Below are 26,821 nucleotides of genomic sequence, written 5' to 3' on the forward strand. Positions count from 1 at the left end.
GCACTCCTGTCTGTGATGCACCGTCACGGGTAACCCCAGCCATGGTCTCCAAGCTGATAGTCCATGCTGCTGCAAACGTTGTCGTGCAGATGGTTGTTGTCTTGCAAACGTCCCCATCTCTTGACTCAGGGATCCAGACGTGGCTGCACTGGAGCTACAGCCATGCGGATAAGACGCCTGTCATCTCGACTGCTAGCGATACGAAGCCATTGGGATCCAGCATGGTGTTCCGAATTACCCTCCTAAACACATCGATTCAATATTCCGCTAACAGTCATTGGATCTCGACCAACACGAGCAGCAATGTCGCGATACGATAAACCGCAATCGCGATAGGCTACAATCCGACCTTTATCAAAGTCGGAAACGTGACGGTACGCATTTCTCCCCCTTACATGAGGCATCACAACAACGTTTCACCAGGCAACGCTGGTCAACTGCTGTTTGTGTATGAGAAATCGGTTGGAAACTTTCCTCATGTCAGCACGTTGTAGATGTCACCACCGGCGCCAACATTGTGTGAATGCTCTGAAAAGCTAATCATTTGCATATCACAGCAACTTCGCTTCTGTAGCATGTCATCTTAGTGGTGTAGCAATTTTAATGGTCAGTAGTGTACTTGGAAAGTTACATGATATCCTGTACCAAACCTAGGTAAAACATCAAGCTTTAGGCGACTACCACCATCGTATTCGTCAGGAGCGGTTACTCCTGACGAAGTTGATTGTGATAAGGGTCGAAAGCTTGAGATTTTACCCAGAACTAAATGTAAATAAATCCAAGAAATTTTTATATGGTAGTGTCGATGCGGAAAACTTATTTCTTATAGATGACGTAGACTGTATGTTCTGCACCGACTTTTATTTTTATTTTCTTTAATCGAAGTGTTCTGTTGTTCACAAATGGCAATATCTTTTAAACTTTCACACTAATTAAGGTCATAGAAGCAAGATCTTTTCCGATTATATTTCTGACCATAAAGCGATTCTGGTAACTGGAGTCGGAGGTCTTCGTTCATCCTGCGCACTTGTAGTGATATTTTTCTAGAAACTTCCATCCCGTAACACATATTTTTGTAGAAGTCAAATACCAATTTTACTAGATTTAGCTTTAAAAACACCTGACTATAAAGGGATGATTTTGTAAAAGTAGCATTTCCTGTTTCACACTATTACAGGATGAATGTCCAAAAAGCAATGAAACACACATTTTTGTCGTTTATAACTGAGAATCCAAATACAAATTTTCTGATATTTAGTTTAAAAAAGCTTTTGTAATGAAATATTTCCATAAAAACTTTCGTCTCATATTTTACCCCCTTAGTTGTCCAATTTTCAAAACCAATGAAATACGTGGTTTTTGTATTTCTAACTGAGTAGCTGAAAACAAATTTTCTTATATTTACTTTAAAAATGCTTTCATAAAGAAATATTTGTCTAAAAATTTTCGTCATCTAATTCACTTTCTTAGAGGTTGAATTTCCGAAAAAAATTAAACAAGTACTTGTTTTAATTTCTAACCGAGAAGTGAAAACCGATTTCCACCTTAGTATTTTAATAATGATTCATTAAAAAAAACTTTCATCCACTATTTTACCCTCTTAGTGTTTGAATTTCCAAAAATGTTGAAGCATGGATTAAAGTAATACATATTTTCAGACAGCCTTTCATCCCCTACTTCACACCCTTAGGCTTGTAATTTCGATCAGCTCCTTATTAAACGATGCCTACAGTATAAGATCAACAGCCTCTACAAATTTCAGGTTTCTGTCCTGGGTGATGATGACTCAGTCAGTCAGGGCCTTTCCTCGTATATGTGTCGTTAGTTAGCAGCTATGCACAACATATTATATTTTGGGCTAACTCCGTGTGCTCTGAAACGCCCTTTTTCGTCCGCCCTCAGAGTTTCTGTGAGATGAAGTCACATCCCAAGTCGCGGCCAGAATTCATACCCTATTACCTTCAAACTATGTGATGTACTGCTCAGCTGGTTTGATTGGAAGCGATATGACGGAGCCGGGTTAATTCCTTGCACTGATGCACATATACTGTCAGTCTAAATAAGACTTGCCAGGCTTTGTCCCTCTGACGCAAAGTTAAAATAGTCAATTCTCCTACAGCACTAAACAGCACCTTGTACCATTTCAACTGCTTCGAAAATATTCTTCGATCCGATCACTGGGTTGGAAAAGGAGTACCGCAAATATTCAGAATACAGTTAAATTTATTTTCCTCGCCTTACAAGATGTTTAAACAACGGAATGCATCTGGGTGACCTCTTCGACAACCGACGACACATTGACAGGTGAACATCCTATCATTTTCAAAGAACGAATGAAACTTGTGAACGCTGTGCAAAGAAATTTAAATCATCGGTAGGAGAAGCTATGGCAACCAAGAATCTTAGTGTGGTATTTGCGGAAAGACAACGCAAACACGCGCAGTAAACAATTAGTGCCACCACACTACCAACCATGAAGAAGGTCAGAAGTTATAGTGAGTATTAATCACCAAAGAGTGCGCAATCAGCATTAAATCCGACGTTTGTTTTTTTAACAGGCAGAGAGCAGGATTTCAAACAGAAGTTAATCAAAAATGTCATTTTCTGTTCTTAACTCTATCCTAAAATAGAGCCTCAAAAGACCCAATGGTACCGACCGATCTCTGTGTCATCCTTAGCCGATATGCGTACTGAATATGGATTTAGAGGGCCTCACCGCTCTCCAGACCGCTATTCCTCAATCAGGTAGCTCCTCATTTGGCCTCAGAAGGGTTGAGTGCATCCCGCTTGCCAAAATCGCAGACCCGTAAGGTCACCCATCCAAGTGGTATCCAAATCCGAAAGAACTTCGATGATCTGAGAGGAACACGTGTTACCACACCGGCAAGACCAGTGGCCTCTATCTATAACGCCACTTGCTAATTTAATCTGGACTCATTCCTTAATCAGACCATCCTAATAGATGAAGTGAACGTCAGATGCTCTCTGTTGACATATTACGTAGGATGACCAACTAGTCACTGTTCTGCAATAGCAAATTTTTTCTGCTGCTGTACATGTGCGTGTCGCTTATGCTCTGACACAGTCCTGATGGTCTAACTAATGAATGACATGCCACAACCACATGAGTCACGGTAAACACGCACCTTACTCAAACCAACATCTTCCTTTACGGACCATAAGGGGGTCCTGATCTGAGATGGCTGTCGTATTGTGCGGAAAAATGGAGTATAGTCTGTTTTCTGACCACCCGGCTGCATCTCACTGTAAGTTGTCTGAACATCCACAATACGTTTCCAAATTACTTTCTAGTCTCTCCCAAAAGTAACTGCCTCTATAAACAAAATAGGATAACAAACATAAGCCAAACGGAGAAGGTCATGAAATGGAGTACCACACTTCAAATTCACATTGCAACAAAAGCGCAATTTATTATTTCCTAATAAATTTCGTCCAGCTGGCGCCGTTAAACTCAATGTTAATCATTTTTCGCCATGATATGCGACCTCTCACGCAGAGTACTTGTACGTCCGTTAAAGAGCAACACTCGCCTTAAAAACTGTAAATGACTAATTCTAGGTCGGTTCCCACAGTCCAGTCAAATTTATGTGGCCACCTGCCAAAAGCCTGAACAATCACGTTTTACAGCCCAGGGGTGCGGAAAGAGAGATAATAACATTCTGAGCGGTACTGACAGGTATGTGGAGCCTTTCCGACACAAGTGCCGCTGCCAGCTGCTCTAGTTTACTCGGCTGAGGATCCATGCCGCGGGCCTGCCCGATCGAAGTGGTCCCGCAGTAATATTACTGTATTGCCTTTTATACGTTATGAGCTCATGACCGACTTCAACTATCGTATCCCCCTTTATTTTCACTGATCAATTAATTATTGAAAACTAGTGTATGCTGACATAAGCGACATCTGGTGAACTTAACAACACAAATATTTTGTGGCTGCTGTAGGGCTGCTTGTTTTGAACAGTAGTGCTACTGACAACATGAAACATGACTCGTGCATATGATGTTATATATATGACGATGCTTGTGCTGATTCTGCATTTAACATTTGACGATGCCACTATGGGTGCAGTACATTAGGACTTCGTTTTTACGAAACAGGTATGCCTCTTCATACATAAAGCGCACACATGCATATATTGTCAGCAGTACTTTTCATTATGGTCTATGTATTGTTTTTAAGCTGTGGACAATCTCCGAGTGTATTTATGTTTTTCCCATTTTTGCTGCAGATCTGATGGTCATTATAGACCGAAACCGGTAGTCTGTTAACAAAACGTTTGTGACCATAGACGTAAAGTAAAGGAAATTTAGGGTCGTTTGGTGGCCAGGGGAATAGGGTAAACTCCTTCTGGTGCTCTTCGAACTCTGCACGTACACTGCGGGCTGTGTGACACTTTTCATTCCCCTTGTGGTAGGGGCTAACGTGCCAAGGAGAAAACAAAATGTATGGAGAGGTGGAAAAGGTCCCCAAACCTGCATGCATACTTGTGTTGGTCAACTGTACCTTCCAGAAAGGCGATATCACCAAGGGAATGCAAATCAAACATTCCAGACCAACGCTCCCACCTTCGGCCTGGACCCTTCCGACGATCTACATGAAACGTATTCACAGTTGCGAACATGGACAGCCTTCAGCTGCTTCATGAAAACTTGTGCCGGACTGAGACTCGAATCCGGATTTGTCGCTTATCGCGAGCGGTCGTATTACCATTCGGTTATTTGAGCACGACTCACGGCCAGAACCAAACCAAGATGTCGTCAACCATGTGTCTACAACCTGAACTCGGAAACCCAAAAAGTGTATTCCCGTACAGGGAAAATAGTTTAACTGAAAGGCGTTAGCCCTGTGTCGTTTGGTAAGTCCTATATTGCAGTGAAGAAATGACTCTCGAAATGCAGAAACACACTAGAGCAACGCCACAAATAGCGAAGGCAAAAGTTTGCTCGACAAATCGATGCTGATTACAGGATATCTTTGCTAAATATTACAAAGACCAGTTCACGTTTTACAGAAAATCAAACTGTATATATAAATGAAAGTGCAGTTTACCACACAGCTTTCAGATTTTAGTAGAATTTAAAAAGAATGAGTGATAAGCCCCAGACATTCAAGTCCAAGTTTAAAGGTTTTCTTGTTGGAAACTCTTACTACGTTCATGGGTTCCGCACAGTAGTTGAGAATTTTACCTGGTCTGTGTTATTTATTCATGTACCCACTTAAAATTTTTATTTGTTAACAAATTTTTAAGTAAACATTCTGTAACCTATGTACTACTGGCTCGTTCCACGACCTAGCAGCTTTGGCTTACGTGGTCCAAAAGAACCTGAGGAATTAATAAGTAAATAAGAATAAAATGCGACGTCGGCTTTGTAGTGTTCACAGACCACCACTGGATGGAGGTATTAAGATGTGACATTGCTTTAAAATTTCTCACTTGTAAGGTATTCTGTTCGGCAGATTTCAATTTAAATACCGCTTTTCGTCGTGCATAAAATTGATGAAAGCAGTGACAATGTACAGAAGGTGAAGGATTTGGTGATTCTGTGGAATAATTTAGATGAGACCGGTTTTATGTACTTTTAATGGTGAACTGCATGATTCAGATTCCTAGACGCTGACAGGCTGTCAGCTGTAAGTCACAGCTGCCAAAATATGAAATCTTACTTTCATTTTTATAATTGTTTTACATTAATGATACATATAACATAGAAAGCCTACCAGAGATAAGGTAATAGTTCTTGTTTTTGAAGTAGGTCCAAGGATTTATGTACAAATTCGATTTCTTCATGGCTGTGCCGATAACTACCGTGATGAATATCATAAAACTGTTTTCCCTACCAAGCTAGGCTTAGTTTTTCATAGTTCATATTTATTTGATTTACACTGTAATCGAGTAGCAAAACCATTGTTTTTCGTCATCTTGGGTGTCAATCAGCCGCTTTAGCACTATTTAGTCCTTCATAATTAGATTACTGTCGGTTTCGTGAAACTAAAAGCCACATCTTCAGATGAACATTTAACTAAAACATGAGTGCTATGTATGTTCACCGAAAATGTACCTTTTAGTGGCACGAAACCGGAAGTGATCTAATAACAAAAGAACTAAATACAGCTGAAGCGGTTTATTAATGCCCAAGATGACTACTCATAAATGTGGTTGCTCTACCTATCAGGTTGTCTGCATTTTTTAAAGTGTGGTTTCATGCAAAGGTCTCAAAATTGTGTTCATTAATGTCAACACTAATCATCTATCATCTTCATCATTTTTCTGCTGTATTAGCAGGTCCTTCGCAATTCCATTTCCTGCGATCCATCGCTTCCTCCTTAATGCCAGTGTATGTGCTGCCTTCCAACACATCACCCACAATCTGAAACCGCTCCCGCCCTCGCCTCCTTTTTCCTTCCACATGCCCTTCTAAGAGTGTTTCTATAAACCCCTCCATTCTTAATACATGTCCAATCCAGTTTCGTTCCCTTCTTTTCACTACATCCAGTAGTTGTCTTTGCTCTTCCACTCTTCTCAGTACCTCGTTATTTTTCATTGTCCATTCAACTTGATCTTTTCATCCACCGCCATGTCCACACTTCAGAAGCCTGCAGTCTTGCTCTATCTTTCTAGTTCATTTTTCTCGTTTCAACACCATACAGGGGACGCTCCATACAAAACATTTTATTAGCCTATTCTTTAAATCTGTCTCCATATTGTTGCACAAAGTTCTTCTTCTCTTATAAATTGTTATTCTGGTTTTAATTTCTGTGCTGCTCTTCCAATCAGTTTCTATTCTGCCTCCAAGGTGTTTAAAGATTTGCACTTATTCTAAGACTACTCTATTCAGCACTATATTTACCTTTTTATTTTCTCCTATGCCATTACTTTTGTTTCTCTTTGTATTTATTTTCATTCCATAAACCTTTTCTTTAGCTTCAATGACATCCACTATATCCTAGAATTCCTTTTGACCTGTTGCTATGAGCTAGGAGGACCATGTATCTGCAAACCTCAAACACTAAATTCTTCTTCCTCCAGTTTTTACCCCTTGTCATCTAATGGGCAGTGGACAATCATATTTTCAATGTATGGATTAAAAAGGGTAGGAGACAGACCGCATCCTTGTTTTACTCCTTTTCCTAGTCCTATCCTGTTGGTAAAAATCTCCTCTCACCTTCATTTATGCTTTTTGCTTAAAATATAATGAGTTTATAAGTCGTCTGGTTTTTCAGTCTACTCTTTTCCATCACATACTTGCAAGCTAATCCCAAGCCACATTATGAAAGGCCTCTTCAAGATCTGTGAACACCTTTCCCTTTTCAATAAACATCTCTCCCAAAATTCACGAGAGTCTTATTGCATCTCTTACGTCTATATTTATTTTAATGGCAAATATTGTTCATCAGCCAACTTCTCCTCCATTACCTTTTTCAGTATTTTATTAATGATTCTTAACGTAACATCAACTGCATGTGGAATGAGTCTAATTGTCCTGAGCTCACTGAATTTTTTGGTTCCTTGTTTCATTGGTATTGGAATCATTACTGTTGTTAGAAAACCTTCTGGCTGTTCAACTCTGACATATTTTGTTATATAACCTCAATATTTTTTATTACACCTTCTTAGTTCAAACAATTTAGTATTTCTCCTGGTATTGTATCTCTACTTATTAATTTACCATTTCTCATTGCAGCCATTGCACTCTGTACTTATTCCATTATGACTGTTGGCCCTTTCTCGTCATCATTTACAGTGTTCACGGATTCAAATTCTAGAGTTGTTGGTTCGTTATCTCTGTCATATAGCTCATTTAAATAATCTCTCCATCTCTGTCGGATGTCCTCACGATCTAATCACGTATGCATATCCTGTAAATTCACTGGTTCCACATGATTTGGTAAAAGAACTGTTAAGATCGAAACGACAACCAACAATCATGCAATAATTGGATTGGAAGACGTCGAGGAAAAGTGGAGACGAAAGACATGAAAAGGTCATCTCTGAGTCGAGAGCAAGTCCACTTCTTCGTGAACAGGTTCATCTACATCTACATGGATACCCTGCAAATCACATTTAAGTGGCTGGCAGAGGGTTCATCGAACTACCTTCACAATTCTCTATTATTCCACTCTCGTATAGCGTGCGGAAAGGATGAACACCTATATATTTCCGTACTGGCTCTGATTTCCCCGATTTTATCGTGGTGATCTTTCCGCCCTATGTAGGTCGGTGTCAAAAAAATATTTTCACATTCGGAGGAGAAAGTTGGTGATTGGAGTTTCGTGAGAAGATTCCGTCGCAACGACAAACTCCTTTCTTTTAACGATTTCCAGCCCAAATCCTGTATCATTTCTGTGACACTCTCTCCCATATTTCGCGATAATTCAAAAGGTACTGCCTTTCTTTGAACTTTTTCGATGTAGTCTGTCAGTCCCACCTGGTAAGGATCCCACACCGCGCAGCAGTATTCTGAAAGAGGACGGACAAGCGTAGTGTAGGCAGTCTCCTTTGTAGGTCTGTTACATTTTCTAAGTGTTCCGCCAATAAAACGTAGTGTTTGGTTAGCCTTCCCACAACATTTCCTATGTGTTCCTTCCAATTTAAGTTGTTCGTTATTATAATACGTAGGATTTTAGTTGAATATACGGCTTTTAGATTAGACTCATTTATTGTGTAACCGCAGATTCAGAAGAATGTCGGTTGCAGTAAGTACTGGGAGATGAAGAAGCTTGCACAGGATAGAGTAGCATGGAGAACTGCATCAAACCAGTCTCAGGACTGAAGAAAACAACAACAACAACAACATCGTGTAATCGAAGTTTAACGAGTTCCTTTTAGCATTCAAGTGGATGACCTGACACGTTTCGTTATTTAGGGCCAACTGCCACTTTTCGCACCATTCAGATATCTTTTCTAAATCGTTTTGCAGTTTGTTTTGGTCTGCTGATGACTTGATTTGTCGATAAACGACAGCGTCATCTGCTAACAACCGAAGACGGCTGCTCATGTTCCGTATAAATTTGTCAGATTCTGTGATAATGTTCAGTGTGACCGGTGAGTATGTGCTGTGTTGGTAAGTTTATGACGGTCATGTTTGCTAAAGAGTAACCCTTCTTTGTTGTACATGTGGCATTTTGCAACGGCATCACTACTGGCTAACCCAATGAGATACAATTGGCCTTATAAGAGTACAATGTGATTCAAATCCTAGCCCGTCAACCTACATTTAGGATTTCTGTTGTTTCTCTAAATTACTTAAGACACTTGCTTAGGTTTTTCCATTGATAAAGGACATGTGATTACGTCTCCCATTCTTTCTTAGTCCCAGAATATGCTTCCTCTCTAATGACTTACTCGTTGTTGGTACGTTAGCCTTAATCTTCCTTCTACCCAAAATAATCAACACCTCTGGCTTTTTTTTTGTGAGAAATAATTTAGTTTCAGTGTCCGTACAGTTTCAGTTTATCAACATAATATAGGCATATTCACATCAAGTAGCACACAACAAATTATGTTATTTGGCACATTAAAATGTTTCAGTGTTTTTTCCCACTGAATCATCATAACGAGTAGTTGGTTGTCATAATCATCATCATCTTTTCTTATTCTTCTTTTTCGTCTTTTATTTAGAGCCTGGTCATAACTTTTAGCCTAGACTACAAGCAAAGGGAAACGTGCCCTGAACGTTCATTAGCGATGATAGCATTTCATCTCGATTCCATGGATAACTGTGATTGGAGGGAATTACCTTGCTGAAAGTTCTTAAATGAAACGACAGGTATTTAACGAAAGACAAAACGTATTGTAAGCAGAATGACCAGCTATCACTCACCCTGCTTGCTATCAGACACATTGTTTATTTATGACCTGGCGTAATGTTAGTGCCTCACATAGCTAGTCCCTGACCCATTGTTAAGTATCACGATGAACATGTTACGACGGGTGATCAATTGCATTTACTTGCACCATGTGACACCGTCTCGCCCACAAATAATGTTCGTGTTGTCCTTCCCAGCCGCTGTGGCCGTACACTGCAATAAAACGGACACATACGGAGTTGGACTGAGCATACACACGAGGTAAAGTTACGAGCCTCAGATTAAAAGCAAACTGATGAATTGCTTGTATAAACACAGTTATATACGTATCTGCTCATATTTTAATACATGGTTGCTGTATTAAAAGTTATTCAGAGCCGTCTGTGCGCAACGTTCACTGAACTGTTAGCGCTTCGTGTAATTTAGGAAAATGTTTCAGAACACCAGATCTTTACTAAGTTTCAGACTTTTACTAAACACTATTATTGTCACTTTACAGTAAATGTACTGTCCATTCTAGCATTAATCCAGTTATTTCGGCTCACTTAATGACGTGGTTGTCTGTTACAGGTCGTCAGGTGTGTAGTAGCTAGCAAACCCAGCAATGTTTGGGTATCAATTCTGCTACTTTTCTCATAGAAAACAAATAACTATGTTTTCCATCTATTCATAAAAACACCTTTGAAATTATGAAACAGTCATACAGAAAAATATGCATAATGTGCATATATATAAATACAGTACCCAAATTAAGCAACATGATACCTGACAGTTTTCGTACTCTGGGCGGAGTTGCTTGGCGTGCCTACAACGCGATTTTTTAAATGTCTCTGTGGAAATGCCTCTTCATGGCTCAATGGACAGCTATTGTTTCCGCCTACTGCCATTCGCTCTTCGCATTTGAAATCCGTCACAAGCGCTGACAGGCTACAGAGATTTCCTTCAGTTGACTCGACTGTAGGAGTGTCTTAGTACCAAAGAATAAATTTATATTAAAAATTTACGCATGAAGCGCCATTTTATCACGAATCTCTGTTTATGACGTCATATCTTTTGAACTGTGATAAGAAGTCTGTTCCTACTCCCAACACAATTGTTGCCTGACACTAACGGACATGAGTACCAATTTTGGTTGAAATCGGTCGATTGCTTTAGGATAAGATGTAGACCATACAAAGATACATTCATACCTTTTTTATAATATATACTGATTAAACTCCACCTGGTATACATTAGTTAGATAACACCTCACAGGTACAAACAAAAATGAAACTCTAATTCCTGTTTCGACGTTTTTACGTGTCACTTGATACAAAACAGACGCAAATAATGACCGTTTAAGCGTTATACGTCGACGGGAGATGTACATGGTTACTTCATAAAGGCACCAGCTACTACTTACTTGACCCGATTCACATTCCAAAGCTACTTTCATTGAGCCCTCTCGGCTTATTGGGGAGGGTTTTATCGATACAAGACAACTGCAATATTTAGTAAATGATGTTTTAACAAATAGTATTTTATAGAGCATCAGTAAAGGAGTTCCTATATAATAATGAAAGCTAGCAGTTAGAAACGTATTTGGATTTACATGTCACTACGTGAGCTATAAGTCACTAACATGGTGCAAATATTCTATGCACTACTCTCGTACGATATATCACATCTTAGGCTGCATAATGAAATCATATCTGCACTGTGTACTTTTAACATGGAGCTGTATTGATCAATCACGCGTAGCGGCCACCAACAGTTAACATAGTTCTATTTGTTACTTTCAGACGCTTGTGTCTTGTCTTTTGCCGAGATGTTAACTTAGAAGCAGGAACATTCTAGAGAAGAATGTTGAGCGCATTACTTACTAGCTTGCTTTGGCATAATACAGTGTTATACGATTTTTCAGTTGTAAAGATGTGTTACTTTGTGACCAAGGTTAGATTTGTTCTTTGTTTATTGTTCATGGATAAATATTGGTCTTTCATTAAATCATGCTGGGGTATGGTCATGGTTCACGTTATTTTCCCATGCATTTAATAACAAAAGGGGATCTGAGAATATGTGGGATTATTTTGTTATGTTTTTGATAATGCGAGGTATAGTATTCTTAAGTGGTCTCTGCTTAGAGGACACGTGTAACACTTTCATTGAATTTTCATATTTATTCCTTGAAAAAATAACATGAATTTATTTCTATCTTCTCCTTAATTTGTACATCCTAAAGTGATTTATAAAATTTTGTATTTGTCACGCTCAATTACCACTGTAACGTACCCTTTGAAAAATTATGAAAGACTGTGCTGGTAAACTTCTACGTTATTTGATTTTCAAAGAGCTGAGAAAAACTCAATGTAATCAAACAGTTTTCTCTTTACTTATTCTGATCAGCATTAAACTGACACACAACATTTATAGCGCAATGTAGTCTGACTTTCTTATCCCTACAAAAGAATGGCCCTGACTAACAATAACCTATACCTTTCATGAATCACTTACCTCACAAAAATCTTCATTACTCGAACCACTGCAATACAGCGAGCGCCAATACTGGTAGCTAAATAAAAGATTCTAGCTACTGAAGGCACTAACTACGGATAGGCATAGTTAGCAAATGAAAGATTTTGATAGAGAACAAACAATGTATTTACCTTAATAGTGTTGAAAAGTCGATAGCACGGTACAAATATTCTACGCATATATAAGTTCATGACATCCATCTTTACAAATTTCCTTTTTTTGTCGGACACAAGTCCAGATCGTACGCTATAGCAACCTCTCAAAACTCTAGCATCTTTCTCTCCATATCCATCACTGCTGGCGGCACACTTCCAACTGCCCAATGCTACACGCTGTTCACACACTGCCCAACACTACACAAGCGATTATTTCAACAATGAGTCCAACCAGCCACAGACTGCACACAGCGCACTCAGTGATTTTCATACAAAGCGCTACGTGGCGGTACCAACATAAAAACCTAAACAGCCTACTGACACCACGAGCACAACTATCAGTTATCTGCGTCCGTAGCTGACGCGAGCACAATTCACCGAATACGTTCTGCCTTCAGCGAAAATACTGTCACGATAAACGTCCACTGGCAGACAAAAATTTCCTTTCTTTTCATGCGTATTACAGCTAGCATTAGGTAGGTTTGTAGTGCAAAGGAATTTGAGACACATGTTGAGAGTAACATTTCTGATTCACGTTTCTTGTAAACAGGTGTTAGGGAATACGAAGTGCGACCTACATCTGTATCGCATGCTTTTCGTTTATAAGAGAAAACGCACATGCTCAGATTGTTCCTGAGTGATTGAAGGTCTCGGGCGTAATACTGCATTACTGAAACCCATTTTAAAGGTCCTTATATATTTTCCATTGCGCTATCGAGGTTTTAACTACTACCTAATATTACATTAATATCGGTCAGATATCGTCGTAGTTCAATCAAGGGACAAACTCTTGTACAACAAGTAGAAAGAATTTCATGAATAAATACTTAGGTTATACTAGCTATGTACTCCAGCTAATGTCAAACAGGTAACAAGTGGGTTCCAATATTGTTGTGTTCTGTTAAGCACCGACGGAAATTCCAGTTAATTTTATAATGAAAGTACTAGGTGAAACTTCCTGGCAGATTAAAACTGTGTGCCCGACCGAGACTCGAACTCGGGACCTTTGCCTGTCGCGGGCAAGTGCTCTACCATCACAGCTACCGAAGCACGACTCACGGCCGGTACTCACAGCTTTACATCTGCCAGTATCCGTCTCCTACCTTCCTTGCCCGCGAAAGGCAAAGGTCCCGAGTTCGAGTCTCGGTCGGGCACACAGTTTTAATCTGCCAGGAAGTTTCATATCAGCGCACACTCTGCTGCAGAGTGAAAATCTCATTCTGGAAAGTACTAGGTATTCATATCTTTACTGCAAATTTTTAAAATGATCTTATGAATATGACGCCTTTTTTACCTTTCACAGCTGGTGACAGTGATGGTGGGGGATAACGACTTCTGCCTGGACATCTGCTACGGAGACACTGCGAAGAAAGCTGCGGAGAATCATCGGAGGGATCTGATAGACACACTGGACTACTTGCGTCAGAACCTGCCACGCACTCTCGTCAGCGTCGTCGTCACTCCACGCAAGTATAACATACCCCTGCCCTCCTTGTTAGGTCTGATAATGAATCCTTTTTTCCTGGTAGAAACATGAGACTCCTACAGAGTGAGTAGCACTGGAAGTGAATTTCAAATAATTCCGTAACTGTTGAACACTTATTTTTCTGTGCTACAATTACTTTGCTAAAAAAATAAAAAAAGGTAGAACCACCAGTTCCGAATATATTAAACATAGGTGAGGTCTACCAGTTTTGACGAATGTTTCACTTGGTCATCAGACAAATATCAGTATGGATATCCCAACTGAGTACACCTTTGCTCACCTCCAAGATCGCTGAATATTTTCTGAAGCACCTAATATCTACAAGTGTCTGACTTGCCTCTTTGGGTTACTTATTTATACAGTGACTTTATGATAACTACATTAAAGACCGGGTCATTCTGCGTGGACGCAGCCGTCTTGGTGAAATCAAACGACTAGACCTAACTTCACCTGTGTCTGTTGCATGTCCCGTGTACTGTTTCGGTTTTATTTTTCACCTTTCCAGGGGTACAGTGCTGTTTGACCAGCTTTGACGCTTACATGTGGAGAAAAACTGATTATTAAGATCTGTTAAGGGTACATAATTCCAGGTACATAAACTGTAGTTGTTTCGGTACCACGGTAAATGAAAAACTTAAGAACATTGAGCATACAGTAAAATACTGACAACTCATCATGATATCACTCGTTCCGTAGCACATTTCGGTATCAGTAACGGTAATGTAAATATTAAATGTTAAAATGATCTCCAACTGATTTTACAAACTAAATCTGACCACGCTGACCGAGCTTACTTTCCCAGATGTCAGAGTCTGCGACAAGTTTTTCCTACGTCAGGCGAAAAGAAGTGTCAGTATGAATCTCTCACTTTCTCGTTCTGCTTTCCTTGTCGTTTTTCAGTGAATGGTCGTTACAATTAAATTTCCGTTACTTCTATTGAACGAAACAGAATGATGTAGTTAGTTATATGTTCCGTTAGCTATGTTTATTATGAATATTATGAAAAAGATGTGAACCGAATGCCAGTTGCAGCTATTGCTTACAAAAATACCTTTGAATGGTTACAAGGTTGCAATGTCTCTCGTAAATCATTTATGGACCTTCAATTAACTACTTATTTCCGTCGAAAAATAACTGTACATTACAGTAGGTACAGTTAAGAAGAAACCCTTGTATTACGCATTTCACAGTATTACCTCTTAAGCAACATATTTTCGCTCATAGATTATAAAAAGTTTTTAAAGACAAGTAGTACATTCATTTTTGTTCAAAAGTTAGATTCGTTAAGGGGAAAGTAAATACGCTGGAGAGTACTTCGAATCATTTCAACTTTTAGTATTATATTGTGAATATGACTATCGTTCATAAAAATGAGTACATCGTTCAAAACATGTCTTTTAGAATTGCTTGAAGTTTATTCCGAAAATAAAAACGAACAGAAGAGAAAAGGGCAGCTGTAAGATCTACATTTGTCTTTCAGCTTCGCTAGTGAAGGAACAAATAATCATTACATGAAAGTGATATCTATTTTCTGTGCAAACAGAAACTGAGAACTTCTGAAGTGTGATACGATACTGACGTCCTATCACGAGTGGGTGGGTAGAGCCGTAATGTATGAAGCTGTGCTTAAAATATGAATGTTAATGACTTCGTATTCAATTGGAAACGCGATGTGACCGCAAGTAATTAAAGATATCGTCACAGCAACATACACACTTTCGTAAATATGTGAAACGGTAAATGAATTAGCTTAGCCATGCACTTGAACACTAATAGTAGGTAAACACTCAAATAACCTTACCCAAAAATCACATACTATCTTATATTCAAGAATAAATGAGTGGCATAGATAGAGCAAATAACTAATAGGAATATTGTTGCTGCATATAACTAATAGGAATATAGTTACTTCTCTGTACTCATGCTGTGCAAACCGATAAAAAACCATCTAGATTCTCAGTACATGTAACATAAGTTCCAGTAAATAGCATGAAATTACAGGTTCTGTTAATGAGTCTTAAAGAAAGACAATAATGTATTCAAAATGTAGGGGAGGATGATACGTTCGAACACAGCAGGTTGAATAGATATTACTCGGTGTCGTAAATTAACAACTAGTTTATGAAGACGAGCGAACTGAATCTTCATGAACACACGTGCATGAATACCAGTTTGCATTACAACCCACTACAAGTTCTACACTTGGAATAAATAACCGTTGGACTATTTAAGTCACATGACTTTCATGTCACCTATTAACCACCTTGGCGAAGTAACTGGAAAGATCACCCAAAACCTTCATTGCAGACCTCCGAACCGTTTCAGGTCAGCCCCTAACACAGAGCGCAGTGGACCCATTCACAACATTGGAATCTGGTTGTTTGATTCTGAGGCATACCATCTTTTAACGGTGTTTTGTTCTGACGGACAATGAATGTTGGGTAAAAAGGTTCCGAGAATTTCCGTTCTAATGTTTTAGTCATATGGACACCTGAAGATGTGGCCCTTAGTGCCACGAAATCAGTAGTGATCCAATAATGAAGGACTAAATACAGCTGAAGCGGTTATTAATACCCAAGATGGCAGTGGAATGGAAAGCCTAATTCACATATTCACGACGTGCTGGCCCATACAACTGCCAGAGACTCCTGAGGTCCTGTGCACCGCTCAAAGATGCAAAGACGCTCCTATGGTGCCACAAGGAGATAACTGAAAGATTTGGGGTCTTTCAAAATCGGTTCTTCTCAACAAAAAAATCAAAATTCAGACGAGATGCCATTAAAAAGAACAGGGAGAAGCTAGAGTTTCTTAAATCCCTCTCTGAGAGTGATGGAGCGAAGCTTAAGGTATTGGGAGCATTCGGGAGAACGTGTAAATTGCATAACATAAATACTGTAATGATTCATTTGAGAGTTACTACGTTTATAGTGTAAAACAGTGTTTCATTGCAAATCGTCCATCGATGCTTACAACAAATATGTGAGTACTCATTACGTATCACTGAGTTAGTACTGCATTGTAATGTCCTTCGGAAGGGTATTAAACGAGCTGAAATAATACCAAAGTCATTCTGTGACTCCAGAAGTCCAGCTTTACGAAAATTCTTATCATAAATATTTACATGGAGCTGATGTAGAGTTAAGATACTATGATGATATACGACGCTCTACAGCGTTTCATTCTTTTGCAGACATGGACATCATCAGGAACTTCACGACGCGGTCTTTGTTGTGTGAGCTGGTTAATGACTTAGAGTGCCCCTGCATGTTCGGCCTGCGCTTTGATAACAGACGTCAGGAATTAACTCGCGTCATGGACGACTGGCAGAAGGTGGATGAGCAGGTGGTAAGTGAGTTTTGCAAATAGTCACACAGTGGTTCACGTACCCTACCTGTTGCTGTGTGATACACACTGATCAAGGGAAATACACAGATGAGCCAAAAAACTATGACCGCCTGTTTAATAGCTTGTTTGTCCTTCTCTGGAACGAATACATCACTGATTCTGCGTATCAGGGATTCGACAGTTGTTGGTAGGTTTGTCGAGGTATATGTCATTAGAGGTCTACGCACAGGTCAGGTAATTAGCGTAAGTGATGGATCGCTGATTTGCGTACGCAGTGATGGTGCCTAATAACGACCCAGATGGATTTTATAGGACATACATCTAGCGAATTTGGTCGCCGTGATATCAATGTGAATTCACTATTCTCAAACCTCTGTATCACGGACAATTATGTGGCTGAAAGATGACATCGTCGTCGGGGAAGACATCAAGCGCGAAGTGGTTCGCAACTGTCAGCATGTCTTCGATTACTACCACAGGTCCCATGAAAGCGCAGGAAAATGTCTCTTATAGCATAATACTGCTCCCACGGCCCTGAATCCGCGGCGCGCTTCACGTTCCGAGCCGCCATTCACTTCGATGACGGCATTTATGGAGATGATCATTGACCTCGTGTAGCAATAACGTGAAGCACGCGAAGAGCCGACACAATTCCATTGACCGACGGTCGAATCACGATGGTCCTGTGCCCACTGCAATCGCAACTGATGATGCTATTATGTCAATATGTGACACGAAGGGATAGTCTGCTTAGGAGCTCCATGTTCAACAATGTACGATGAACGGCGAGCTCCGAAAAACTTTCGCATGCACCAGCATTGTGCTCTTTCGGCAGAGATGGTACAGATCACAATCTATCCTACTTTATAGAGCACGCAAGCCACCAATCCCCACGTTCTGTGACGAATCGTTGACTGCCAACCATTTAGCGTCTATGGTACACTACTGGCCATTAAAATTGCTACACTAAGAAGAAATGCAGATGATAAACGGGTATTCATTGGACAAATATATTATACTAGAACTGACATATGATTACATTTTCACGCAATTTGGGTCCATAGATCCTGAGAAATCAGTACCCAGAACAACCACCTCTGGCCATAATAACGGCCTTGATAAGCCTGGGCATTGAGTCAAACAGAGCTTGGATGGCGTGCACAGGTACAGCTGTCCATGCAGCTCCAACACGATACCACAGTTCATCAAGAGTAGTGACTGACGTATTCTGACGAGCCAGTTGCTCGGTCACCATTGACCAGATGTTTTCAGTTCGTGAGAAATCTGGAGAATGTGTTGGCCAGGGCAACAGTCGAACATTTTCTGTATCCAGAAAGGCCCGTACAGGACTTCCAACGTTCGGTCGTGCATTATCCTGCTGAAATGTAGGGTTTTGCAGGGGTAGAATGAAGGGTAGAGCCACAGGTCGTAACGCGTCTGAAATGTAACGTCCACTGTTCAAAGTGCCGTCAATGCGACCAAGAGGTGACCGAGACGTGTAATCAATGGCACCCCATTCCATCACGCTGGATGATACGCCAGTATGGCGATGACGAATACACGCTTCCAATGTGCGTTCAACGCGATATCGCGAAACACGGATGAGACCATCATGATGCAGTAAATAGAACCTGGGTTCATCCAAAAAATGACGTTTTGCCATTCGTGCACCCAGGTTCGTCGTTGAGTACACCATCGCAGGCGCTCCTGTCTGTAATGCAGCGTTAAGGATAACTGCAGCGATGGTCTCTGAGCTGATAGTCCGTGCTACTGAAAACGTCGTCAAACTGTTCGTGCAGATGGTTGTTGTCTTGCAAATGTCCGCATCTGTTGACCCAGGGATCGAGACGTGGCTGTACAATCTGTTACAGCCATGCGAATAAGATGCCTGTCATCTCAACTGCTAGTGATACGAGCCCGTTAGGATCCAGCACGACGTTCCGTATTACCCTCCTGAACCCACCGATTCCATATTCTGCTAACAGTCATTGGATCTCGACCAACGCGAGCAGCGGTGTCGCGATATGATAAACCGCAATAGCGATAGGCTACAATCCGACCTTTATCAAAGTCGGAAACGTGATGGTACGCATTTCTCCTCCTTACATGAGGCATGACAACAACGTTTCACCAGCCAACGCCGGTCAACTGCTGTTTGTGTATGAGAAGTCTGTTGGAAGCTTTCCTGATGACAGCGCACTGTAGTTGTCGCCACCGTCGCCAACCTTGTGTGAATGCTCTGAGAAGCTAATCATTTGCATATCACAGCATCGTCTTCTTGTATGTTAAATTTCGCGTCTGTAGCACGTCATCTTCACGGTGTAGCAATTTTAGTGGCCAGCAGTGTAGTTTCAGTGTTCTTCTAGCTCTTCCTGTAGAGGCTTACGGCAGTAGCACGTGAACATTCGACCGGCTTCACCGTTCGCGAGATACTCGTTCACAGCCTCTGCGTAATAACCCTTTGTCAAACTCGCTTATCTCAATGGATTTCCCCATTTGCAGCCCATATTTTTGCTAGTGTGGTTCCCCATCCTTGTCTGCTCCACTCACGTGTTTTGTTACCGCGTCACGTGGCCCGAACGCCACCAGACGGCTCTCTACATCGCGGTGGGCAACAGTCGTAATGTTTTAGGTCATAAGTGTACCTTCAGCGTTAAAACTTACTTTCCAATAGTCTGCGGATTCTGGCGCAACATCAGTTTTCTCCATCTATTTCTTTTCCTGTTTGTAACAATATCACATTTCCAGAGGAAAGAATGGCGTATGACATTGTAGCGCTCCTGGGAGTACGAATGGGTGGGGTGGTCCCTTTTAAACTGTGTCATTTCGTGGCCTTGCGCCCTGTCCACACCACGTACCTGATAATCCCGCGGCGGTCGTACTGTTCTGCTCCACACTACTGATGGCTTTGCCTGGAATTATCTGTCGAATTATGCAAGCGGGTTTAGGGAAGCCACTCAACATTAAAGCACAACACTGTTCAATGTCTGGTATGAACAATTATATTCTGAGACGATTAAAGGAAATCGCAGTTTGCACTGTTTACATTATAATTCAGAAGTGTTATCCCAATTAATGGATGATTAAAGATCCACAATATCATTAGGACGAGCGTACAGGTAACCAACATGACGCGGGAGATTGTTGATGATGCGGAAGCCGAATAATCGCACGAAAGTTCTTACGCTCATAATGCACACACAGATTTCTTTTGGTACCAGTCCTCCCTGACACTAGTAAAGATATAACACTGTCCGTAAAGTTAATTTTTCAGTTCTCAGTTCTACGAGCGTGCGCATAACCATCGCGGCGCGTCTGATTGTTGATAATGCGGTAACATGATGACCGAACGCACGTTCTTACACTCGCTACAAATCACTGGCACTTGATTGCACTCTTTTATAGTAACTAATTTTTGCTGATTCACATTAGTTCATTCTGGGAGACCAAACCCCGCCGTAGATGACTGACACTATACGGTACGACATGCAACGAGAGTATACACAAATACGTTATCGGCGGCACTGCTCATTTTTCAATTACTTCTTGACGCACTTTCCTCTGAATCATTTTTATATTTCATCACTTTACTGTAATAGCACTTGTAGCAACACTTCAATTTCCATACTAACAATGCCTCTCACATGCAGAGCTACACACAACACAACATAACAGTTCCGTGTCCCGTGCTCGATTTGACAGACGCGCTGGCCGCAAAGATACTCCGCAATCAAGCCAGCGATATGACAGTACGCTTACATTCCTGCACGAAAAAGCTTTCGAACTGTCGAAGAGAATATCGAAATATAGATAATTCCCTACTGCAGGGGGTTAAAGATATGGTGTGAGGGGAGGGGTGGTGGTATACTGCCCCATCCCACTGTTATATACCGTTGCCAAATTGTGAACCAGACATGAGTGACACATAATCATGGAAACATAAGGAACAGTTGTCAAATATGCAAAATTTTACATAATAAAAGGACCCTACCTACAGTGCAACCTGTATAGCGAAACATATTTACAGTTCGGTGGACAAAGAAAGAGCTCATACAGTAAGACACATTAATATTAAGTCCCTGAAATAGAAATTTTACAATTACAAATACTATAAGTTAGATATGATAGGCAGGTGCCTGAAAGAAGGAGATAAAAAAAGTAGTAGAAAAACATATGCGTCTTTTGCTACTCCAAGTAGACAATATCACTGGTGACACTATTAGGCAAAAACTGAAGAACCTCCATCAGCACTATGCAGTCAAAATCCAGGAAAAAAAATTATTTCACTACTCACAACACCGCATCACAAGAGAGCGTTCTTTGCATTGAAAGAGGTGGGGAGTGACTGTAGCGTCGATGCTGCACCGACCGGCAGATGTGCAGTATAGTTGTCAGCTCACCACTCCTGCCTCGCGGTAATCCGTCCATTGGCGTACATGAAAGAGGATAATGACGCTCTCAGTGTTGTCCTAGCAATGCCTATCCAACTTACTTATAGTCCGTTACTACTACAGTAAACATTCCACTGTTCTATGTGGCATAGTATAAAAGAAGCATAGGCTAACAAGAAGAAAAAGATGTGGATGTCCACTAAGTTAAATTTAGTTACAAAGTGAAAGCTACAAAAAATAATAGCAGTCATTAAGCAGGAATAGCAAGAAACTTTTAAATGATAACTTTTGGATAGAACATCCTATATACACTAGACACTAGTAATCACTCAAACCATACCACTGTGTGGGGAAGAAGAAATGTAATATATATAATCTAGATTAAAAAGAAAGAAAGTGAAAGGAAAAAAAAAACTGATATTGCATGTCATGGGATCACATCCTAGTGAAATCTCACTCGATTAGCGTGTCCTCATAAAACCTCACAATAATCAGAAATTAATGTCTGTACTTAAGGACAATAGCAGCTGACATATATACAGATTCAGACACATCACAATATATCAGTCAGTCATTAATCTTGCTCACTATAGTATAATTTAATGTTTTCCACATGGAGTTTGCCCTCGTGGCATGAGGTATGCTGTTGATTACACCCTCAAAACCCTTGCTGTGTTTCCAGTTTCGCACCTGGTCATCCAATGCATTTTGCCTTGAATTCTCATATCCGTAGCCGCCACCGTCGCTGCTGTGACCGCCATGGTCACAGAAACCACAGTAATGTCTCCTGGCATTATTATTTTTCCAATGTCGTCCACTATGTCTACTGTTATGGTTTGAATGGATATCTGTATTGGGTTCATACTCCCTGATACTCTTCTATCATCTACTCCTCCTCCCATTACCTGTAACTCATACAACATGTCTAATTGTTCTGAAAAAATGGCTCTGAGGACTATGGGACTTAACATCTATGGTAATAAGTCCCCTAGAACCTAGAACTACTTAAACGTAACTAACCTGAGGACATCACACAACACCCAGTCATCACAAGGCAGAGAAAATCCCTGACACCGCTGGGAATCGAAGCTGGGAACCCGGGCGCGGTAAGCGAGAACGCTACTGCACGACCACGAGCTGCGGACAATTGTTCTGAGGCTGACTGCATTGCCTCTACGTCATCTTTAGGGATAGCTAGCGAATTATCCTGAACTCTAGTTTGTTGTTTACTTATGATCAGAGACACAATTGCTTCTGTCGTTATCGGTTCATCTAAATAAAACTTCCTCTCACAACAATCTTAAAAAAATTTCTGTAAGTTCTGGTCACGCCCACTCTCAAACCTTCTACCCTCGTATAGACTGTTACGTACTCCATTGTGGTTCCGTCTCGGCCAATGTTTTTGCAAAAATTCCTTTGCAAATTCAGCGAAGGTTGTACACGTATGTCCTACTCTCATACCCCTGGTACCAGCTTCACCTTCCTATCTTGCTGCAACGAAGCTTACCTTTCTTTGTACGTCCCATAATTCAGGCAACACGCCCTTAAATTGATCTAAGAAATCTTTAGGAAGCCACCTCCCATTTGGTTCGACGTTCTTAAAATTCACTATGTCAAGGAAGACCTCATCATTTTGTATACCAATTAAGCTACCTCCTGCAATGCTTCCATTACGCAATAGTGATTTCACCTGGTTCTGCACCTGATGGCCAACCTGATCCTTAGCCTTGCCTACCTCACTGTACACCTCTTCTACTCGCCGTGCGTAGGCATCCTGGTTTAGCGCAACAGCTGATATCCTGTGTTTGTAGTGTTTCCCTTCCTCACCCAGTTGTTCAGAATGCCCATCGTAAACCTCAACCTTTTTAGTAAATTCTCCCTTCACTTCTTTGAGATCGGATTCTACCTTTCCAAAACATTTAGTATTGCCTGCAACGTTCTCCTCGAACCGAACTGTAACTTCATCTATCCTGTGATGACTTCACTCACCTAGCTTCTTCAGAGCCTCATTAGTCTCGTCAATCGTTTTACTGAGTCGTTCATTTATCTGCTCTACCGATTTCCTAATATCTTCCCTCTGATGCATGATATCTTCCCTCTGATGCCTAATATCTTCCCTCTGCCACTTAATGTCTTCCTTTATTTGTTTGTTACTATTGAATAATGTTTTGAGCATGTGAACTATAGACAGAACTTAACGATAGACAGAACAGGCCTAAGTATACAATTATCTCGTTTGGGCGTCTCCATGATTGGTGACGACACTGCATTAGGGCTTCCCATCTCTGTTAACAAACTACTGTCACCTATACCGGAATCGTTCGACATTTGACTACTACTTGCTCCTGGTTTCGTCTCCACCTGATTACTTTCACCTAAAGAGACTGCTTTCACATCCCTGTCTACTGCAGTTGCACCAAGCTCATTACTTGTCATATTGAGCCACCGTAAAGTCACCCAAAAAATAGACAAATCACGGTAACACTCATAGCATAGAATGGATGGCAATAACCACAAAAAAACTACAACGCCGTACACCTTCAACGCTGTAATTCGTGCTCAAAAGCACACATAACATACAAGATCACGTAAAAATAGAAGAAGAAAAAAATTAAATATGAGCTAACGTAAATATAGTTCTGCAATTGTATTAACTTGTTATTAAAAATTTAGATTACTAAGTAAGCAGGGGCTGACAGTGACATTTACTTTACTGTACGATCGTCAAGGTAAATATTGTCTCGTGACATTAATGATACAAAATAATTTTCACTGTCACTGTTTGTAATTACGTAATTATAGAATGCAATCTGCACTGCCAGTTAATTATTCTCGTTGCTTCAGATGCGTGAGGTAACGTTGTGATGCGCGACTTTGCGTTGTCTTCTGGCTCCGTAGTCGCGGCTGTTGCTTAGCGCCGACTCATTTGACCCCGTCTGGCTGTCAGCACTGCACCCTCTCTGCAAAGCGTGCTAATATTTACCGCGTCGCTCCTAGGCGGCGCTCACGTCGTGTACGGCGATGGCTGTGCAAAGGTTTTTACTTTTGCCCATAGGTGCCACTAGCGTCGTCTTCCGTAACGGTCGCCATATAACTGTTCTCTTTCTCACATAGTTGCCACTAGCGTCGTCAAAGAGCACCAAAGTGGAGTATGTTTACTTCGTAGTACTAACTCTTTGCACTGTCACTGATAGAACGAATATATACACTGTGTCACAAGTTCTTTGAAGTACACATCCCACAGCTGCCGTGACGTCACTACACAATCCAAATTAAGTTTTACCGAAACAGTTCACTCTACCAATTAATTATACGGCACTTACTATCCGAAAATTGCAAGTCCTGAAAACACGACGCCATGTAACACGCCCGGGAGTACGAATGGGTGGGGTGGTCCCTTTTAAACTGTTGTCATTTCGTGACCGTGCGCCTGTCCACACCACGTATCTGATAATACCGCGGGGGTCGTACTGTTCTGCTCCAGACCGCTGAAATTATCTATGGAATCATGTATGCGGGTTTAGGGGAGCCACTCAACGTTAAAGCACAACACTTTCTCGACGTCTGGTATGAACAACTATATTCTGAAACGATTAAAGGAAATCGCAGGTTGCACTGCTTACATTCTAATTCAGAAGTGTTATCCCAATTAATGGATGATTAACAGTTCACAATATCATTCGGACGAACGTACGCGTAACCGACACGACGCGGGCGGTTGTTGATGATGCGGAAGCCGAATGATCGCACGAAAGTTCTTACACTCGTCACGCATACACAGATTTCTTTTGGTACCAGTCCTCCTTGACACTAATAATGATATAACACTGTCCGTAAAGTTACTTTTTTAGTTCTCACTTGTATGAGCGAGCGCGTAACCGTCGCGGCGGTAACGCGATGACCGAACGCACGTTCTCACGCTCGCTGCAAATCACTGGCACTTGACTGCAATCTTTTATAGTAACTAATTTTTGCTGATTCACATTAATTCATTCTGCGAGACCGAACACGGCGCGGATGGCTGATAATATACGGTACGGCACGCAACGAGAGGATACACAAATACGTTATCGGCGGCATTGCTCATGTTCAGTTACTTCTTGATGCACTTTTCTCTTAACCATTTCCATATTTCATCACTTTACTGTAATAGCACTTGTAGCAACACTTCAACTTCCATACTAACAATGCCTCTCACATGCAGAGCTACACACTACACAACATGATAGTTCCGTGTCCCGCGGTCGACTAGAAAGGCGCGCTGCCCGCAAAGATACTCCGCAACCAAGTCAGCGATACGACAGTACGCTAACAACATACACTCTAAGACAAAACGACGCACCACGATTGAATTATCCAAATCGGACGGAAATGGGTGGAGGTGATTTACGTCTACACACAAACAAACGATTACGAGGTTTACTTTCGTGCTGAGTAACACTAATACAGCGCTTTTGAAATAATATAGCGCCATTTGACTGTGTATTAATGCATTTTTCTTCTGCAGAATCTAGACTTTGGCTTTCACGCCATTATCGAGTACAATGTTCTTAGACCGTTAACATCATTTTGCTGTGTACTTTGCACGGTGACAAACACTCAGTTCAACATATTTGATTGATGTCAATGTTAAGCAAATGTGTTGTCATCCTGTACAGTACACAGAAAAATGATCTTAACTGTCTAAGCGCACTTGTAAGTAGGCTGTTTAGGTTTTTATGTTGGTAACGCCACGTAGTGCTCTGTATGAAAATCGATGACTGCGCTGTGTGCAGTTTGTGGCTGGTTGGACTCATTGTTGGAATATTCGCTAGTGTAGCGTTGGGCAGTTGGATGTGAACAGCGCGTGGTGTTGGGCAGTTGGAAGTGAGCCGCCAGCAGTGGTGGATGTGGGGAGAGAGATGCCAGAGTTTTGACAGGTTACTATGAGCGGAAGATCTGGGTGTGTGTCAGTCAGAAAAAGGAAATTTGTAAGACTGGATGTCATGAACTGATATTTATATATTATGACTTTTGAACACTGTTAAGGTAAATACATTGTCTGTTCTCTATCAAAATCTTTCATTTGCTAACTATGCCTAATAGCAGTTAGTGCCTTCAGT

General features: G+C 40.9%; 1 protein-coding gene across 1 annotated transcript in view; it reads left to right on the forward strand.

Annotated features, from left to right (window-relative positions):
- The window catches only part of LOC126278493 (phospholipase B1, membrane-associated-like), a 135,803-nt gene that overhangs the window by 88,063 nt on the left and 20,919 nt on the right, over positions 1 to 26,821 (forward strand). Inside the window, exons 5-6 of the mRNA XM_049978656.1 lie at positions 13,801 to 13,963; positions 17,174 to 17,328. Coding sequence (XP_049834613.1) covers positions 13,801 to 13,963; positions 17,174 to 17,328 — 318 coding nt within the window. The remainder of the gene's footprint in view (positions 1 to 13,800; positions 13,964 to 17,173; positions 17,329 to 26,821) is intronic.

Source organism: Schistocerca gregaria, chromosome 1 (genome assembly GCF_023897955.1).
Source record: "Schistocerca gregaria isolate iqSchGreg1 chromosome 1, iqSchGreg1.2, whole genome shotgun sequence".
NCBI classification, from domain to species: Eukaryota; Metazoa; Arthropoda; class Insecta; order Orthoptera; family Acrididae; genus Schistocerca; species Schistocerca gregaria.